The sequence below is a fragment of the Sinohyriopsis cumingii genome, chromosome 13 (genome assembly GCF_028554795.1).
Source record: "Sinohyriopsis cumingii isolate HCF-2022 chromosome 13, ASM2855479v2, whole genome shotgun sequence".
NCBI lineage: Eukaryota > Metazoa > Mollusca > Bivalvia > Unionida > Unionidae > Sinohyriopsis > Sinohyriopsis cumingii.
In genome coordinates this window covers 78,343,183-78,362,721 of record NC_142973.1, presented here as the reverse complement: position 1 = coordinate 78,362,721, position 19,539 = coordinate 78,343,183, and the positions used below count along the sequence as shown (strand labels likewise).

Below are 19,539 nucleotides of genomic sequence, written 5' to 3'. Positions count from 1 at the left end.
TGTTAAAAAATCAGCCTGAATTAGTCTAAAGTACACTATACATAGCAGCTATTAAAATAGGGAAAATGAATTTTGCCAGACTAAACAATACCAGCTTCTGAAAGTGCAATGAATGAATTACCAAATGTATAAAATGTAAAAAAAAGTTATCAGCTCTTTTTTATACAATTTACCTCTTAAGTTCAGGAAGTGAAAATGACCAAGTAGAGCTAGTACTTTTTTGAAAGGTGCACATCTGAAGTAAGGCCAAGCTGTATACTCTATAACCCATAGTACACCCATCAATCATACACCAAAATAAGGGGAATTAAAGGTTCTTTGCATTATACCTAAGATATACAAGGTCTTTTTTAAATAGCCAGTATAACCAGTGAGGAAAGCCGGAGAAATTCTTTTTCTTTAAAATCCTAACCCTATGCAAAATACGAAACTGTAGAGCGCCACCTAAAGCACTTCAGTATAAACTGGTCCTTGATAGAACACAGGTCTCCTTTGTCATAAATAAAAATGTTGCTGCTCAGACATCCAATATGGGCACCACAGCAGCCATTTTGACAATTTTGTTATCACTAATCTTGAATGGTCATACATTTGTCACGACCTTTTCCCTAATATTAACCTTGACCTTTGAGCCAGGGGCTTGTTATTGTATGATAATATGTAGACATGGGTAAACATTGTGACAGCCTGGATAGAGACATGGACCCCTAATTTACATTACCTTTGGGTTGACATATGAAAATGGGTATGACTGAAAGCCCAAGACTGTGAAATCAAGATAAATAAATGGTTTAATTTTCAGTCAATATCTACATTGATTAAGAAATTTTATTTGTAAATTGATAGATGTCCTATATTAATATTTTCCTCTTCTCAAGACCGTAACCTTCTGGCAGGGTGCATGGATATGGTTATGCGATACACTGTGGATACATGTTACATAACTAGCTAAAGTTTCATTAAAATATTTTCAATGGTTCAAAAGTCATTTTCCAGACAAGGCAACAAGTCATAGAATTACATTTTGCCTTACTGTGACCTGGATCTTGAGGTGGGGGTAGGTCTACTGTCTGTCTACACAGGACAGATAACTGGTTAAAGTTGCATTAAAAACTAAGAGGTTCAAAGTTATACTCCTGATAAGGATACAAGTCAAACAATTACATTTTCCATTTTCTGTGACCTTGACCATGAGGCAGAGGGCACACTATCACATGTGATTCATCAGCAAGCTATGATATATAATGATTAAGTTTCATTACTTAGGTATGCAATACACACTATTGTTATGTCTATTGATATTTTTTTTAACTTGTCATACATGATTTTTATCTAATCTTGGTAATTTTTATTCATGACTAAATGACAACTTTGGATTAATTTGTTTGGTGGATTTTGCTGTGCATGCCAGCCATTATATTGATAGACATTTTCAATCAACGACACATCCTACTGTATAAAGTTCTGTGTAACACATCTTCCACATGATTTCCTGACGTATCATGTATATGTGCTTTTATATCAGGTCATACTGCATGCATAGACAGTGATCTGCTGACACATTATGCAATAGCAGATCTGTGTCTATGTAACTTGCTGCTGGTGGTCACTACCTGTGAGCATAAACAGTAGACTAGCTATTTATAAAGCTGAAATAAAGACAAAGGCAAATATGTTCAAATTAATCCATGTTTATTGGTATGTCTAAGCTTCTATTGTGAATAAACTTTTTATCATAAAATTTTTAATATCTAGTGATGATATTAGATTGGAACAAGTACAGATGCAAAATAGCCTTACCATCTGAAATGTACAATTCTTGATATATCAACAAGAAGGAAAAAGATGTCCAAAACAACATCACATACAAAAACAATATATAAATTGCATTTAAATGTGGCAACCTACCCACCACAAACACCTGAACCAATTTTTGACAGTAAAGATGATAGTATTTCTAATTAACTTGCTCAGGCCCTATGAAAAATTACAAATGACTGTAGTTCACAGTACTGGACATCACCATTCAAATACAAAAACTGAATAAATGTTACTGTTAATAGTACTCTGATGTTATTTGTTTATACCATAATGATCCATTCAATTTATTATTTGTCAACAGTACACTGATGCATGTAATTTGTAATTTGTGTTATTTGTCAATAACACATTGATGCATGCAAATTGTGTTATTTGTCAATAATACATTGATACATTGCAAAGTGTTATTTGTCAATTGTACAATGATACCTGCAAAGTGTTATTTGTCAATTATACACTGCTGTATGCAATTGTGTTATTGGTCAATAGCACATTAATGCATGTAATTTGTGTTGTCAATAGCACACTGATGCATGTAATTTGTGTTGTTAATAGCACATTGATGCACGTAATTTGTTATTTGTTAATAGGATACTGATGTGTGTGATTTGTGTTATTTGTCAATAGCAATTTGATGAATTTGTGTTATTTGTCAACAGCACATGGATGCATGTAAATTGTGCAAATATTTAAAGGTGTGCAGGTCCAGTATTTTAAGCTAAAGAATACATGTTATTAACAGTTACCAGTTTAAACTGTTAAACATCCTTAAAATGTTGTTGATAAAGCATATTGTGAACTCTGTGATTATTCTATTACTAAGAAGAAAAGAAAAAAAACCCCCACAATTAAAAAGATCCTCACTGGTGCATGAGATGGGTATTTTGTAATATCTTTAAAAAGGACTAAACCAACATCAAAGGAACTGACATTCTACTGGCAGAAATGAATTTCCTGGAATCCATGATAAGACTGTTTTTCTTTTAACTGCTGAGTGTTTAAACCATCTCATATTATTGAAAAAAATTCACTTTGGCAATCTTGTTGGATGTAGGATCACCAAAAATCCTTTGGTGCAAACCCCGTGTCAATCTGTCCACAAATTCAGGGGAATAAGCCACAGCAAGATTTTCAAAATGGAGGTTGTGACAACCATATTGAATGTTAGATCAGCACCCAATTCATTTAGGATGAGCTAGACATAGTAATAAAGGTTTTGGATGATAACCCCATGTCAATATAACTATCCATTTAGGAGGAGCAGTCTTAACAAGATTTTTATGATGGTAGCCATATTCTATGTCAGACTGCCACCATTTTCTCTGGGGATTAGCTAGATATAAACTGGAAGTGTTGTGATGAAAACTGTATGTTTTGTCTTAGAGAAGTAGCAATAACAAGACTTCAAGATGGCTGCAACAGTGGCCACATTGGCATTTAGATCAAGCTGATGAGGACCAAGCAGATATCAATATTGTTTTTGGCGAAAACCCCATGCTGATATAACCATCCATTCCTCCAGAGTAATGGCAAGATTTTCAAAATTGTCAGATGTGCTTACCATATTGGATATTTCTGAGTCAGCATTTTTATTTAGGATCAGCTAGATTTTGGGAAGAAATGTGTTTAAAATTTTGTGGCAATTCTTCAAGTAGTTGAAGAGTAACAATAACTAACTTGCGTTAGTAGACAACATTCGATGGACATCAGGTCATCCCATGAGCTATTCCGGTTTATATGTCACAGAAACTGTTTTGAGTACTGAGGCATCTTTAGTTTGAAAACTCGATACTTACTTAATAAATATGCCTCATAAGTGCCCCCCCCCCCCCGATATATTGGGGCAATTCACCATAAACATCTTGAATGACTGAGTTCATTTATTTTTGTGTTTTGCGGTTTGCTAAAAATTGTGTTTCACAAATTCAGGAAGGTCTCACACTGTTTCCATAGAAACTTCACAATTCATCGAGTCTTTACATTTTTTTGAAACCATGACAACCATAGAATACAGTAAATTAAGATTAACTGACGATAACAATTGGGAAGGTTTCTGCCTACTGGCCAAGACTTTTCTTTTCTTTTTTCCTGTTCAGTGCCATCATTTTAATGTGAAATGATCCTTAAAATTATTTACTGTATATGCTCATCTGTAAGTCAATTCCAACTGCAAGCAACAATGATCCTGATCTGCTGCAGAACAATGCACCTGCAGATTAGGGTCTCTGTTGTTTGTTTTACTGATTACTTCTAGCTAACTGCACTGACCCAGATCTGCCAGTGCAATATGCAAAGGCAGATCTGAGTCTGTGCATTTTGCAGTTGGACTCGTAAGAGAGCATATACTGTACTCAATACAAGATAAACAAAAATCATTCATATAAAAGATTTTCTAGGTCAACATTGCAATGTGGATGAAATTTACACCATAATTAATATTCTCATGAAATAAGGTGTCAAAATATTCAACCACAAATATGAACATTGCACATAAATGAGGTATCTGACTTCAAAGTGGAAATGTACTGAGAGATTAATAACTGGAAATCTATAACCAAAGTGTATATGGAAATGTTTTACTTATATAAAAAGACTTATATATGCTGTACTGTATGTAAAGATAAATCACAAAGTACACTTGATTAAATATTAACTGAATACAGTCATACTTTCGGAGTTGTGAACAACTTTTTCTGTATCATAAATGGGAAAACAATGTACTAAAAGAGCATTTAATCACAGATTTAATACAAGGAATCGTATTATATTAAATTGAACATATACAGTACAGTATGCACATGACAGCTCAGTAATTACATGTGGGAAAAAAATCAATTTCATGGAAATTGGAATACTTAATGCCATATACTGCAACCAAAAGCTAAGGAGTTATATCCTCACTATTATGTAGCCAAGCAGCAAAAAAAGGTTAAAATAAAACAGGGATATATATATATATATATATATATATATATATATATATATATATATATATATATATATATATATATATATATATATAAAAATATAAGGCCACTACATCATGTGAACATTTTAACAAATTACCGGGAAATTCATAACTAAAAGCAAACTATCTTTCTCTATAGTTTTGCATTAAAAAAATGCATGAATTCAATTTTCTCTCCATTTAAAAATAATTCATGATCATTACCATTTTCTGATTTATGACCCATTATGGTATACTTATGACCTATTATGGTATACTTATGACCTATTGGTGGCACTCTACAGTTTCGTATCTTGCATAGGGTTAGGATTTTAAAGAAAAAGAATTTCCCCGGCTTTCCTCACTGGTTATACTGGCTATTTATAAAACACCTTGTATATCTTAGGTATAATTAAAAGAACCTTTAATTCCCTTTATTTTGGTGTATGATTGATGGGTGTACTATGGGTTATAGAGCATACAGCTTGGCCTTACTTTAAATGTGCACCTTTCAAAAAAGTTGTTGTTGTTGTAGGGTTTAACGCCATTTTTCAGCACGCAATAGGCTATACATGGCGGCCAGTAATAATGGTGGAGGAAGAACCCGGGAAAAGCCCGGAAAGAACCACCGACCCACGAGAAGCTACTGGCAAGCTTTCTCACATACCCACATTAGCCGAATCCGAGACTTGAACCCACGCAGACAGAGGTGAGATGGCAGTGATCCGTAACGGAGAGCGCTTTAGACCACTCGGCCACTCAGGGCCCCTTCAAAAAAGTGCTAGCTCTACTTGGTCATTTTCACTTCCTGAACTTAAGAGGTAAATTGTATAAAAAAGAGCTGATAACTTTTTTTTACATTTTATATATTTGGTAATTCATTCATTGCACTTTCAGAAGCTGGTATTGTCTAGTCTAGCAAAATTCATTTTCTCTATTTTAATAGCTGCTATGTATAGTGTACTTTAGACTAATTCAGGCCGATTTTTTAACACAAGGGAGCAGTCATTTTAGTTAGCAGTGTGCTTAAATCATGTAAAATTTCCAAAAGTACAATATCCAAATAAATATCATCCACATTACATTACTGTAGCACAAAGGTATGCCAACATTCTCTCCACTGTGCATGTTTTAAATGCGAACTACTTCACCTTACATACGTCACTCTCTCTAAAGCACATATTAATTGGTGAGCGCCCCCTATTATGACAAAGAAAAGGAAGAATCACTTCAACTCAAATGTCAGGGTTCTATACTTGAAGATAGCTAGTCAATAAACTATTAGAAGGCAATAAAGAGAGCAAGTGAACATACTGAAAATTTATTTGATCAACAAAAGGTGTCCACAAACTGCCTGTTGATCCTGCCCATAGCATTTGGTAAACTGGTGCTGCATCCATCAAGATGTATTCGCATAGTGATACCAAGTAACATGACTCTATGGCCAACTGTACTTGAGAAGCGAACTACATAACAAAACGCCAAAACAGGTGTGATATTGCTCACCTGGCTTAGATTGTGCTAAAAGAAAACAGCAGTAATAAGACTTGTGCCTAGGGCTGAAAGATACCTATGGCAGGATAATTTCCAGCTATTTGGAAGAAACTGTTGGCATTTGACACATTTTTTTCTTCTCATTAGCAACAACAGGCATACTTGATAGGAGATTAATACCATCTGTAGTTTTTTCACCTGGCTGCTATGGAAATGACACCTGTACTAGGTCACAGCACTGAAAAAAGCATGTTGTAAGAAAAACTCATGCCATTAGGTTTTCCATGCTTGCTATGAAAGGCACATGCTTACTACTACATACACTACATAGATACAATTTTCACAGACCATGTCATAAGAACAATTATTGGCAAATTTTCATGAAAACTTGCTCCAGAGCCATCAGATATGGGTTGTTATGGAAGCCACTCTAATGCCAGGGGAGCCACCCCATCCACAGTTCATTTGATTGCTAAGGAAGCCACTCTAATGTCAGGGGAGCCACCCCATACACAGTTCTGCAAACATTTCCAAAGAAAGATTCCAGCCAATTTTGATCAATATTGGCTCATTCATTCTGGAGAAAATGCTGAAGATAGGTTTTGCATATGGTTGTCAAGAAAGTAACACCATTCTGGGGAATTATTCTAGATTACACAGCATGCCCAAGGAAACGTCATACCAAATTTGATGAAAACTGGTTCAGCGGTCATGAGATAAAAGCTGAAAATAGGTTCCCCACCCAGCTGATATTGAAGTGAATGTGTTGTTAGGGGAGCCATCCAGTGCACATTTTGACTGTATGTTCTAAAATACATTCCTACCAAGTCTGATCAAAATGGACTCTGCTGTTATAGAGAAGTTAAATTGTTTTTCCATAATATCGTTTGCTATGGAAGTCACACAGCAATGCTAGAGGAGTCACCTTTGACACAATCTTAATAAACCATGTCCATTCAAGTATTCCAATCAAGTCTGAACAAAACAGGATCAGCTGTTTTGGGTAACGTGAACATAGCTTTTCCACCTAGGGAAGTCATGTCGCTACTAATTGTGATACATGATGTTCTAACAAAGTTTGAAACAAGTCTAGGGCTTTAAGAGATGAAGTCAAAATAGCAATGTTGATGGATGACAGATGATGCATGGCCAGGTGAGCAATGTTGATGGATGACAGATGATGCATGGCCAGGTGAGCAATGTTGATGGATGACAGATGATGCATGGCCAGGCGAGCAATGTTGATGGATGACAGATGATGCATGGCCAGGCGAGCAATGTTGATGGATGACAGATGATGCATGGCCAGGTGAGCAATGTTGATGGATGACAGATGATGCATGGCCAGGCGAGCAATGTTGATGGATGACAGATGATGCATGGTCAGGCGAGAAACATTGATGGATGACAGATGATGCATGGCCAGGTGAGCAATGTTGATGGATGACAGATCATGCATGGCCAGGTGAGCAATGTTGATGGATGACAGATGATGCATGGCCAAGTCAGCAAAAGAAATCTTTATCATTAATGTTAACCCAGGGTGTGCATGAAAACATACTGAATACAGACATGTGTACACCCACCCACCCTAAAGTAAAGTCTATATCATATTTCCACCAAAGCAGGCTTGACTGAAAATAAAAACCTGAATAACATGTTACAAGCTTCCGAACAATTAACTCTTTACACAGTAACTAACTCAAATAAGACTATAATTGTATTTTTTAGCAAATTTCATAAATGGAAAACTGAAACATTTATATAACTCTGGTCTTTGAAAGGTGATTTAATAGCACAACATACTGGTTACTACTAGTGTTGAATCTTGGATCCCAAGGGCACTGGGCATTATGTCCCAACTGGTCCCCAAATCTGTAATAAGCAATTTCCATGGGAAAGAGAAAATGACCAGTAAGTACTTAATGCCACTTGAGTTTTGAAAAAAGCAATTTTATTTGCTTTAACAGCTTTGCCACATTAGCTTTGTCATCTGCACTTCACTATCATCATTCCTTTTGACAACTGTGTTACTGTTATGCATGTTTTATCAGGTGCTCAAGTAACCTGTGAAAACAATTATATGTTTGAATATCTGGTTTTCGCATCAAAAAAGCTGCAATATAGACTTTTAAGTTCTGGGTCTGACTTTATTTATCTTTAGTGTTTGGGGCCCTATGTGGGCAAGTGGCTTGCCTTTATAGATCACTCTCACATCTGTCAAGTAAGTTTGAGTCTTGGCTCAACCAACATTTGTATTAAGAAAGCTCGCCAGTAGCTTCTTGTGGGTTGGTGATTCTTCCCTGGCTCTTCTTCCATCAAATCTACTGGCTGCCATGTATAGCCTATTATGTGCTGAAAATGGCATTAAGCCCACATCACCAAACCAAACATCTTTCGTGTTTACTCCTTACCTAACAGCATTTTTTATGATAATTCCCTTTACTAAATGTTTCCTTCTTCTGAAACTAATTCACTGGTTAAATGCCAAACTGTGTTTCTTCAAGTTTTAGACCCCAGAAATTAAAGTTGATGTTGTCATTACTCAGCCTCAAAAATAGATTACACAATCAGCTGTCAAGTCACCTAGCAATGCACCTGCACAAACTTAACAAACTTATTGTGATTACCAACAACCTTGTATTACTGAAAACTAACTCTTATCATCAAATTTTGAATCCCCGAACAATTTCAGCCACTGCCGGGTGAACACAGAAAAGGATGGACTTGTACTCAAAAATAATAAATAAAAATAGGTAGATTTTTCAACAACAAATTTCCTGGCCAAAAAATCATGCCAGGGGAATGCATTGGAATCAAGCAATGGGGGACATAGGACAACACACTGAGGGAAACTCACAATCCCATGCACCAGATGCAATACATGTATTTGAAAATGTTTTGTGTACAAGGGAGGTTTTAAAATTTAAATTTGTTTAAAACTTTTGACAAATATTAACAAAATGACAGCAGATCTATATTAAAACAGGGTCTATTCTGAAACTAAAAATTTAGTGAGGAAATGAACCCCAATCAAAAAGGGGTAACTTTCTGAAAACAGGAGTGATTTAATGAATAAATAAATTTTGAGCTTGACAATATAATGCATAGCTTTTTCACAATTAGATCATTTTTCTATGCATGTGTGATTTTTTTATAGACAAGCTTGAATACTACATACATACATCCTACAATAAACCCTATTAAAACAACTCAAATTATCTCCTGAGCTTTGTGTGCATTTTTTAAATTTTATTATGATTCAGTCTCACTTAAGAAATTTTAGTTTGAATCACTTAAATATATACTATGATAGAAACTGGTCTATACAGGTCAGTACATGGTACCAAGTTCAACCTAATACATATAAAGTACAATAATGTGTGAAGAAAATTGCAACATAAAGCCCAATGTACATAAATGGGTGAATATCATATGTACAAATGACATATATACAATTGTGTTTTGTACAACTGACTCGTAAGACAATTTGTATATTTGACCCATGAGATGATTTGTACAACAAATTTGTAAGACTATTTGTTCAAATGACCTGTAAGACTTTGTACAATAACTTGTAATTCAGTGTACAGTAAATGATTCTATACAAGCATATAAAAATAAATGTTTGCAAATATATAAATTATCTCTATAATAACAAATTTGCACTCTGTGAATACAACATATTATGGGTAGTATTCCACAGTAGCAATTGAATCAATAATACAACAGATCTGTACATCAAATTTATGCGCTGAAGATTTAAACAGACTGTTTCGCAGACAGTCAAATATGCTAAGACACTCTGACCAAAAACTATGAATTCAGGAAATTGCATCTTTTAAGGTTTCTTGTGAAAGTTTGCTTAAATATTACAATCTGACCAATCAGCCTGAAGAGGCACTCATTTTTGCAGAATGTTTTACATTTCTCACCAGTCAATTGTCCACAACCACTAAAATCTTAACTGATCAAACCAAATGCTCAAACGACAGATCTGGATCTGTAGGAAACACTCAAACAATAGATCTGGATCTGCAAGAAACATTCAAACGATAGATCTGGATCTGTAGGAAACATTCAAATGATAGATCTGGATCTGCAGGAAACATTCAAACGATAGATCTGGATCTGCAGGAAACACTCAAATGATAGATCTGGATCTGTAGGAAACACTCAAACGATAGATCTGGATCTGTAGGAAACACTCAAACGATAGATCTGGATCTGTAGGAAACACTCAAACAATAGATCTGGATCTGTAGGAAACACTCAAATGATAAATCTGGATCTGCAGGAAACATTCAAATGATAGATCTGGATCTGTAGGAAACATTTAAACGATAGATCTGGATCTGTAGGAAACATTCAAACGATAGATCTGGATCTGTAGGAAACACTCAAATGATAGATCTAGATCTGTAGGAAACAAACGATAGATATAGATCTGTAGGAAACACTCAAACGATAGATCTGGATCTGCAGCACTTAATGTTTTGGAAGCTCTGCAGTATAACACTCCATCCTTAGATAAGGATCATGTGTGTATCAACTCGTATGTGATTCCTCTGTGTATCTTATATCCACTTGTCAGTGATTACTGTATCTTATATCAACTCGTCAGTGATTCCTTTGTGTATCTCATATCAACTCGTCAGTGATTCCTCTGTGTATCTTATATCAACATGTCAATAATTCCTGTGTGTATTCTATATCAACATGTCAGCGATTTCTGTGTGTATTCCATATCAACAGTCTGTGATTTCTGTGTGAATTCTAGATCAACTTGTCGGTGATTTCTGTGTGTATTCTATATCAACTTGTCAGTGATTTATGTGTGTATCTAAAAGTTTGTGAACCAGAATTTAAAGCAGTGGGCAATGCAGTTGATTTTATCTGGCTCTATAGACACAATGTCCATGGTACACCTGTAATGAGATTGAATGGCACATGTTAAGCAAATGGTTCTCAAGTTATGCTGATTAAAAACATCATCCCACGCTAAGATATTAAGTAGATAGACAAAGGCCATAATTCTATCAAAATGGTGCAGATGAAAAAACAAAAAATGCAAATCTAGATCCAAGAGACAGTGTTCTTATAAAATTCCATCAATATATATTGAACGGTTCTTGTACGAAGTTGACTGCATGCAACATTTCAGGTTTCCATGACCTTGTTACAACTATGTGTACTTAAGAATTAGCTGAATATTCTTTTTTCACTCATACTCATTTATACCGTAATATCAAGATTACTGTAGCCTACATTTTATTTGCCTTGGAATTAAAAATTTGTTTACACTGAATCTAGTGTGTCAATGTACAAATATATCAACTTGTGGACAAACATGGACAGCAAAATGACCACTGGATCTTGCTTGGTTGATTAAAGCTGTAAGAAAAATGACTGACAATACAATCACTTCGTATGCATTATAATAGATATGACATACTTAAGTCTGAGACAGAAATTCTTATACGCAACTTTCATTTCATTCAATACTAAATATTCAAAATTTCAGGATCTCTCTTGGCAAGAGTACATGCTACAAAAAGTAATGACCAAACATCAAAATCAAATATCGTAAACAAAACCCATAATTTGTCATTTGATTCGTGCAACAATTAATGAATCTTTAAGTTAAACTCTCCAGTGGTCTGAAATGAACAACAAATCTAAACAAATGTCCTCAGAGAGATTGCCAATCTACTGGCTGAAAAGAATTGCCTGGAATTCATGACAATACCATTTTTCCTTTTACCTGTTATTCTTCAACGATAATAAATTTTACATATACTAGATATCAGACTGGCACCATTTTCATGGAGGACCAACAAGACATAATAAGAAGTCTTCTGGTAGAAACCTCAAGTTGATACGACTTTCACTTATGAAGGAGTAATGATAACAAGATGTTCAAGAGGGGTGCCAGGTGGCCATATTGGATATCATATTGATACCATTTACATTTAGGACCAACTATGCATCACAGTATTTTTTTCAACCCCATGTTGATATGACACTCTACTGACACTCCATATGACATGCTGATATGATGCCCCATGCCCCATGTTAATATGACCATTCAGGATGAGTATCCATAGAAAGATTTTTTCAAGATGGTTGCTTAGTTGGTCATAATGGATATCAGATTGGCATCATTTGCATTAGGACCAACTCAACATCGTCTTCTAGTGTAAACTTCATGTCAATATGGCTTTCTGATCAGGTGGAATAAAACTTTCAAGAGGGTTGCTAATTAAACAGATTTAGTTCTACTGTTGTTAATTTTATGTTTCACTTCATTTTAGTTTTAAATTTCAATTCTGAAATGGTTTCATGCATCTCATAACCTATTTTGGTGTAAACTTTACCCCAATATAACCCATCTGCTGATAACAATACCTCATTATGGTACACTTTACAACTCCCATAAATCACATTATAAAGGGGCATCACTGCATCAAACTAACTTTGAATAACATTAGGTATGACTATAACTTCATCATGTGCATAACAACTGAATGAAAAAACTCTGTTTACATAATATCTGTTAATATCACAAGCTGAATGGTCTGCAATGAGACATTCAATAACATTAAATCAATTAATACCATAAAATTAATCAGATCCATGCACAGTCTCCAATTACCGATCCTTTTTTGTTGTTGAGCGAAACATGTAATGTGACCCTACCATACCTGTACATGAACTATTGTCCTGGTCCCTTACAATGATTATCCCACATCTAACAAATCTTTCTATTATCACATGATTACACAGCAGTTACTCTTAAATTTCTCATCCTCGATGACTGGCGTGCTGGACGGAGATGAATACCTCCTCAAACCGTTATTTTGATACGTGTGCGTCATATTATTGTTAATGTTTCGATTGTTGGTACTACTGTCCTTGGCTGGTAAAGAAGAAGAAGAATTGTATCGAGATGATTCAGAACTCATCAAACTATTCAGAAACATATTTTGAACTTTTGCATCTAAAGTATTTTCAGGTTTTTGCCCAAATTTGTGCTGCTCTGATCTCTGCTTTTTCAAGTCTGCTAGAGTCCCAGTTGGTGGCAAAGGAGCAGCTAACTTAGATGGGGTATCCTTGTTTTTCCTGAATGAAGGAGCCCGACCTACAGGCTGCCCAGTTTTGGGGGAAGATTCTCTGGAAGCAGAATTCTCAAGGGTTTGTTGTGATGAATGATGATTAGAAGAATGTGAGGGTTGGATCTCTTTGCCTCTTTCTGGTCCTTCAGGTGTCCTTTGACCTTCTCTTGTTGACCTTGTGCTTTTCGGCTGTGGCTCAGAACTAGCAGCCTCCATTCTTGCCTGAGGTTTTTCTGATATTGCTTGAGAATTAGTTGCCTCCCTTTGTGAGACTTTCTCCTTCTTTTCAGATGTAGTTCTAGAATTAGTTTCCTCCCCCTGTGTGCGTCTATTCCTGTCTGAAATGTGTTGCTCTTTAGATGCAGGTTTCTGCACAATATTGTCCAATCTTTGGCTAGTGTTGTCTGGCCTATGACCAGTATCATCTGGTCTGTGATTAGCAGTTTTGTTCAAGTTTGGATTCTTTGCTGGAACTTGCTTGTCAACTATTGGTTGTGGTGGTGGGTGGGTCTTATCACTCCTAGCTATGACAGGTTTCACTGGCTGACTCTTTCCATTTAATTCATGATCATCATCTATTATCAAGTCTACATCATCTATATTTGTAGCTGGCAAGTTCTCTTTGTCATCATCCTGTCAAATAAAGAGAGAATAATCAATAATTACAGACTGCTCTGGTGGCCTAGTGGTTAGAGCGTCTGCCTCAGATGCAGTAGGTTGTGGGTTCAATCCCCAGCCGAGTCATACCAAAGACTTACAAAAATGGTACTAACAGCTGCCTCACTGGGCATTCAGCATTAAGACTGGGTGGGACATCATGCTACATGTCTGCGGCATGATGGCCCAGTGCTTAGACATCACTATAAACTGCCACATTGCAGATATTGTCGCAGCATGACTGAATTTTTTTAAAGCTACGTTAAAAATCCAATCACAACACACGTTAATAATTACACTGCTTACCTTTACAAGTCTCCTGTAACCGTTGTAGCCACTATGCAGAAAAAAGTAACATTGTAACTATTAATTATTGTATAATTTAAAACTTTTAATTGTCACTATATTGCCAGCATTGTGCTGACACATCGTGAAGTCACATAAGTACCTACATACACACTCCCCCTTCCACTTGACTGTCTACTGTAACTGGGCATAGAAGCGCCCCCCCCCCCCCCCCCCGCCCCCGAACATTCTTTTCTGTCATATTAAAGAATAGGCACTATAATGAATTTTAAAAACAGAAGAATGTTGTTTTTCTATCAATTTACATTAAATCATTGTTCTTCAGATCTATTATCACTGTTCATGCCTACAATAAAGGTTTTGGATATAAAAGTTACAGGAGTAACCTGCAAGTGACAGCCAGCATTACAAGCCTAGTTCATGCATCAATTATTACCTTGATTAGCCACTATAGCTGAGGCCCCACAAGACAAGCATGTAGTATGCAATCCATTCATTTGACTGCTGTACTCATTCATGCATATTACATACTGTTAACCTCAGTACTCCGGTAGTTTTTTGTTCCTTTGTTTTGAACATTCATGTTGTTCATGTTCGTTTTAATTAAACTTTTACTGCATCAAGATTTCATTCATGGATTTAATAACTTTCAGTGTTATTTCTAGACTTTTACTACATAAAATTCTGTTCTAATTTTGGCCAGAAACTTTCCATAGAGTTTGTGCAATTTTATCAGCTGAAAATGAACCTCTGGCATTCTCTTACTGTCTTTGTTAAAACAGTAAAAGCTACCGAAATAGATCAGTAAGTTCCATGCTCCATGGTATTTCTTATAATATTTTAAGTGGCCCAATTCAGCCTGGCATTTTGTACAGATAGCAGGAGAGGTGTAACAGGACTCCCAATTAGTACTGAGCTTGCAAGTGGTTCTTTAGTAAAAGAATATGAAAAGTAGTTTAGAATTGTACCGTGTTGAGTGTAATGAGGACAAGGACAAGTAACTCTTGCAACTCACCCATTAACCTGGATGAATGATTAGGATTTTTTTTCCAGAGCCCTGACAGAACCAATTTGGGAAAAATTACTCACCCAATACTGAAAGTAGATGGGTCACAGAAAAATTAATGAACAAAACTTTTTGTTATGTCTCTTCCCACTATTAAATTATTCTCTGTAATGGGTTTATGGTAAATTACCAAATTATAAGTGTTTAGTGCAAACACATCTTTCTGGTCCTGTAGGTCCATTGTAGGTGGTAAAAGTAAAATAATGTACCAGTGTACTGCATTTGCTTAAGATAGCTCCAGCTTCAGATACTCAGAAGCAAATAAGACAAACTATCTTAAAGTGACTAATGTGTAGCTTGGCTTCCTCTGCACAATGGACATATATTTTGGTCCTAATTGGAACAGTCCAATACTAATAATATAAGATTATCAATACTGGCACATTATAAGACTGAGCCTGAATTCCATGAAGTCGTCCATGCTGGAACTATATCAGCATGATTGATCTGTCTCAAGGACATGTAACTTGGTCAATTTATGCAGTCCTAAGGTCACAGTGCATGAACCATTATTTTCACATTGGACATACCACCATATTTTGGACTCCAGAATCTATGATTCTTCGTTACACTACATGCAAACCATCCACAAAGTCTAGGAACTTGCACAAGAATGAAAGTTATTCTGCAAAGTGTGTGGAAAAGGAAAAGCTCACGGACAGAACGAAGTTAAAAACAATATATTCCGACAAAAGGCTGTCTTATAAAATAAATATCATGCTCGACGTTTTCTCTTTTCCAAATACTGTTTGTTTAAGCAAAATTTTACTGTAAATCCAAGAGGAATAAATTATGATGAATCTTACATCTTGGAAATCGTCATCTGGCCCTGCACTTGTCAACAACCCAAAATGTAAGGCTTCCTCCTTTGCCTCCTTCTTGAAAAGTTTACTCTTATCCCCTCGCATGCTGGTTCGACGCATGGAAGCACTGAAAATACAAATATTTACAATGTCAGTATAGCTGAATGTATTTAGTTTTGTTTAACAACAAAGGAGCAAAATAGAGGCTATGTGGTGTCAACTCTAAGTAAAAAATTTAAAATATAACAATGAGCAATAAACCAATATAGATAAAATCTTCCCCAAAAATGTAAACATTAAATACAAAATACAATACAAAGAAAAAACATGTTAAAATTCTGAACAAAATAAATAGAAAATAACATGTATAATGTCCTCAATAAAAGCAACACAAAGATCTATACCATCCCTAACATAATGATACAATCCCTAACATAATGATACCATCCCTAAAATAATGATACCATCCCTAACATAATGATACCATCCCTAACATAATGATACAATCCCTAACATAATGATACAATCCCTAACATAATGATACCATCCCTAACATAATGATACAATCCCTAACATAATGATACCATCCCTAAAATAATGATACCATCCCTAACATAATGATACAATCCCTAACATAATGATACAATCCCTAACATAATGATACCATCCCTAACATAATGATACAATCCCTAACATAATGATACCATCCCTAACATAATGATACAATCCCTAACATAATGATACCATCCCTAACATAATGATACAATCCCTAACATAATGATACCATCCCTAACATAATGATACAATCCCTAACATAATGATACAATCCCTAACATAATGATACCATCCCTAACATAATGATACAATCCCTAACATAATGATACCATCCCTAACATAATGATACAATCCCTAACATAATGATACAATCCCTAACATAATGATACCATCCCTAACATAATGATACAATCCCTAACATAATGATACCATCCCTAACATAATGATACAATCCCTAACATAATGATACCATCCCTAACATAATGATACAATCCCTAACATAATGATACAATCCCTAACATAATGATACCATCCCTAACATAATGATACAATCCCTAACAAAATGATACAATCCCTAACATAATCATATACAAGTGGAGCAGTGTTAACATTGATCATTTAGCTGGAAACTGGAAGCAAATTCATCAAGTCTCAGAGTCTGAGAGATTGCCAGCAACAAAAGATTAAATGTTACAGTATTTAAGGTGGCCATTTTAAATGTGTCAATAAATATGTGATGTATATACTCTTGTGTAAGTGGGGTTTCACTGCAAACATAGAGCCTAAGGTACCAGAACATTATACAGCTTCACATCAGGGTCTATATTGTTTGTTTTGCTAATGAATAATAACAGACCAGATCTGCCAGCACAATATTTGATGGCAGATCTAAGTCTGTGACGTTTTAAGTTGATCTGACTTAAGAGTATATACAGTACATGATTACTGACATTTCTGTCCATCTATCCAATGTCAACACCAGTATGTACATTACAGTTTACAATCATTTCCTTTTCTCAAACAGTCATGTATCTGTTATAAGGAAGCAATCTGAACAATACTACACTTTTCTGAGTTTAAGTCAAAACTAGTTCACTGTGACCTATATCTCACCATATAGTGACATTCATTAATCTTTGCATTTAGTTACATTTCTTGCATGCTACTTTCTGAAGAACATTGCAAAATGTTACATAGATATGCCATGTTTTAAACTTCAAAGACAAAAGTCCAGTTATTCAGTGAAACTAACAGCAGTTGTACTTATTAATTTCTTTTCTTGCTTCTCTTTATGTTAACATCTCATAAAGCAGACTAGTGGTACAGGAAATTATCTTTTACCTGCTGAGTGAATGGCACAGAGAATGTTACACAGTGGGATACCTACTGAGTGAACAGCACAGAGAAGTTACACAGTGTTATACTTGCTATTTGAGTGAACAGTACAGAATGTTACACAGTGGAATACCTGCTTATCTGAGTGCATAGCACAGAGAATGTTACACAGTGGGATACATGCTATCTGAATGAATAGCACAGAGAATGTTATACAGTGGAAGATCTGCTGAGCGAATAGCACAGAGAATGTTATACAGTGGTATACCTGCTGAGTGAATGGTACAGAATGTTACACAGTGGGAGACTGCTATCTGAGTGATGATTAGCAGAGAATGTTACACAGTGGCATATATGCTATCTGAATGAATGGCACAGACAATAATACAGTGTTATACCTGCTGAGTGAATAGCACATAATATTACACAGTGGGATACCTGCCATCCAAGTGAATAGCACAGAGAATGTTACACAGTTGGATACCTGCTATCTGAGCGAATAGCACAGAGAATGTTACACAGTTGGATACCTGCTGAGTGAATAGCACAGAATGTTGCACATTGGGATATCTGCTATCTGAGTGAATGACACAATGTTACACACTCGGATACCTGTTATTTGACTGAATAGCACAGAAAATGCTACACAGTGGAATACCTGCCTATCTAAGTGAATAGCACAGATAATGTTACACAGTGGGATACCTGCTCATTGAACAGCACAAGGAATGTTATCCAGTGGTATACACGCCATCTGAATGAAAGGCACATACTATGTCATACAGTGTGATACCTGCTATCTGAATGAATAGCACAGACAATGTTACACAGTGGGATACCTGCTATATGAATGAATGGCACAGACAATGTTACACAGTGGGATACCTTCTATTTGAATGAATGGCACAAACAATGTTACACAGTGGGATACCTGCTATCTGAATGAATGGCACAGAGAATGTTACACAGTGGGATACCTGTTATCAAAATGAATGGCACAGACAATGTTACACTGTGGGATACCTTGCTCTGCATCATGTCTGTATGCCTCTAGACTCGCAATTAAATGTATTTTGCCCTAAACTGTTTCCACATTAGCAGGTAACACTAGTGGAAATGTCTTATTTCCAGGAAAGAAAACACTTTGATATGGAAATATAAACCAATAGTCATGGAGTGGAACTGTACCATTATTCACAAGGTAAATATGGCATTATCTTAAATGTTAAATTTATATAATGGATAGAATGAAAAGGCAGGTTACACACACAAAATAAATCAACAATAAACAACAAAGGTTGGTATGAATGGCCATGCAAAATGCTATCAAGACATGCAAAAATAACATGCATTAATTATCTCAACAGATGATGAAGCAGTATCAGGAATGACAACAGACAAGGAAAATAAAAAATAACTAGTTACCTTTTTCAACAATAA

At 35.5% G+C, this 19,539-nt stretch overlaps 1 protein-coding gene across 4 annotated transcripts in view; it reads right to left on the bottom strand.

Annotated features, from left to right (window-relative positions):
- Window positions 1–1,675: 1,675 nt before the first annotated feature.
- The window catches only part of LOC149785865 (protein phosphatase 1 regulatory subunit 16A-like), a 167,443-nt gene continuing 149,579 nt past the window's right edge, over window positions 1,676–19,539 (bottom strand). For 3 of the 4 annotated variants that reach the window (XM_089979842.1, XM_089979844.1, XM_089979843.1), the window contains 2 exons: window positions 16,213–16,336; window positions 1,676–14,010 (listed from right to left, as the gene is read on the bottom strand). In XM_089979842.1, coding sequence (XP_089835968.1) covers window positions 13,033–14,010; window positions 16,213–16,336 — 1,102 coding nt within the window. In that variant the 3' untranslated portion in view covers window positions 1,676–13,032. The remainder of the gene's footprint in view (window positions 14,011–16,212; window positions 16,337–19,539) is intronic. The other variant, XR_016425469.1, reaches the window with a different exon arrangement.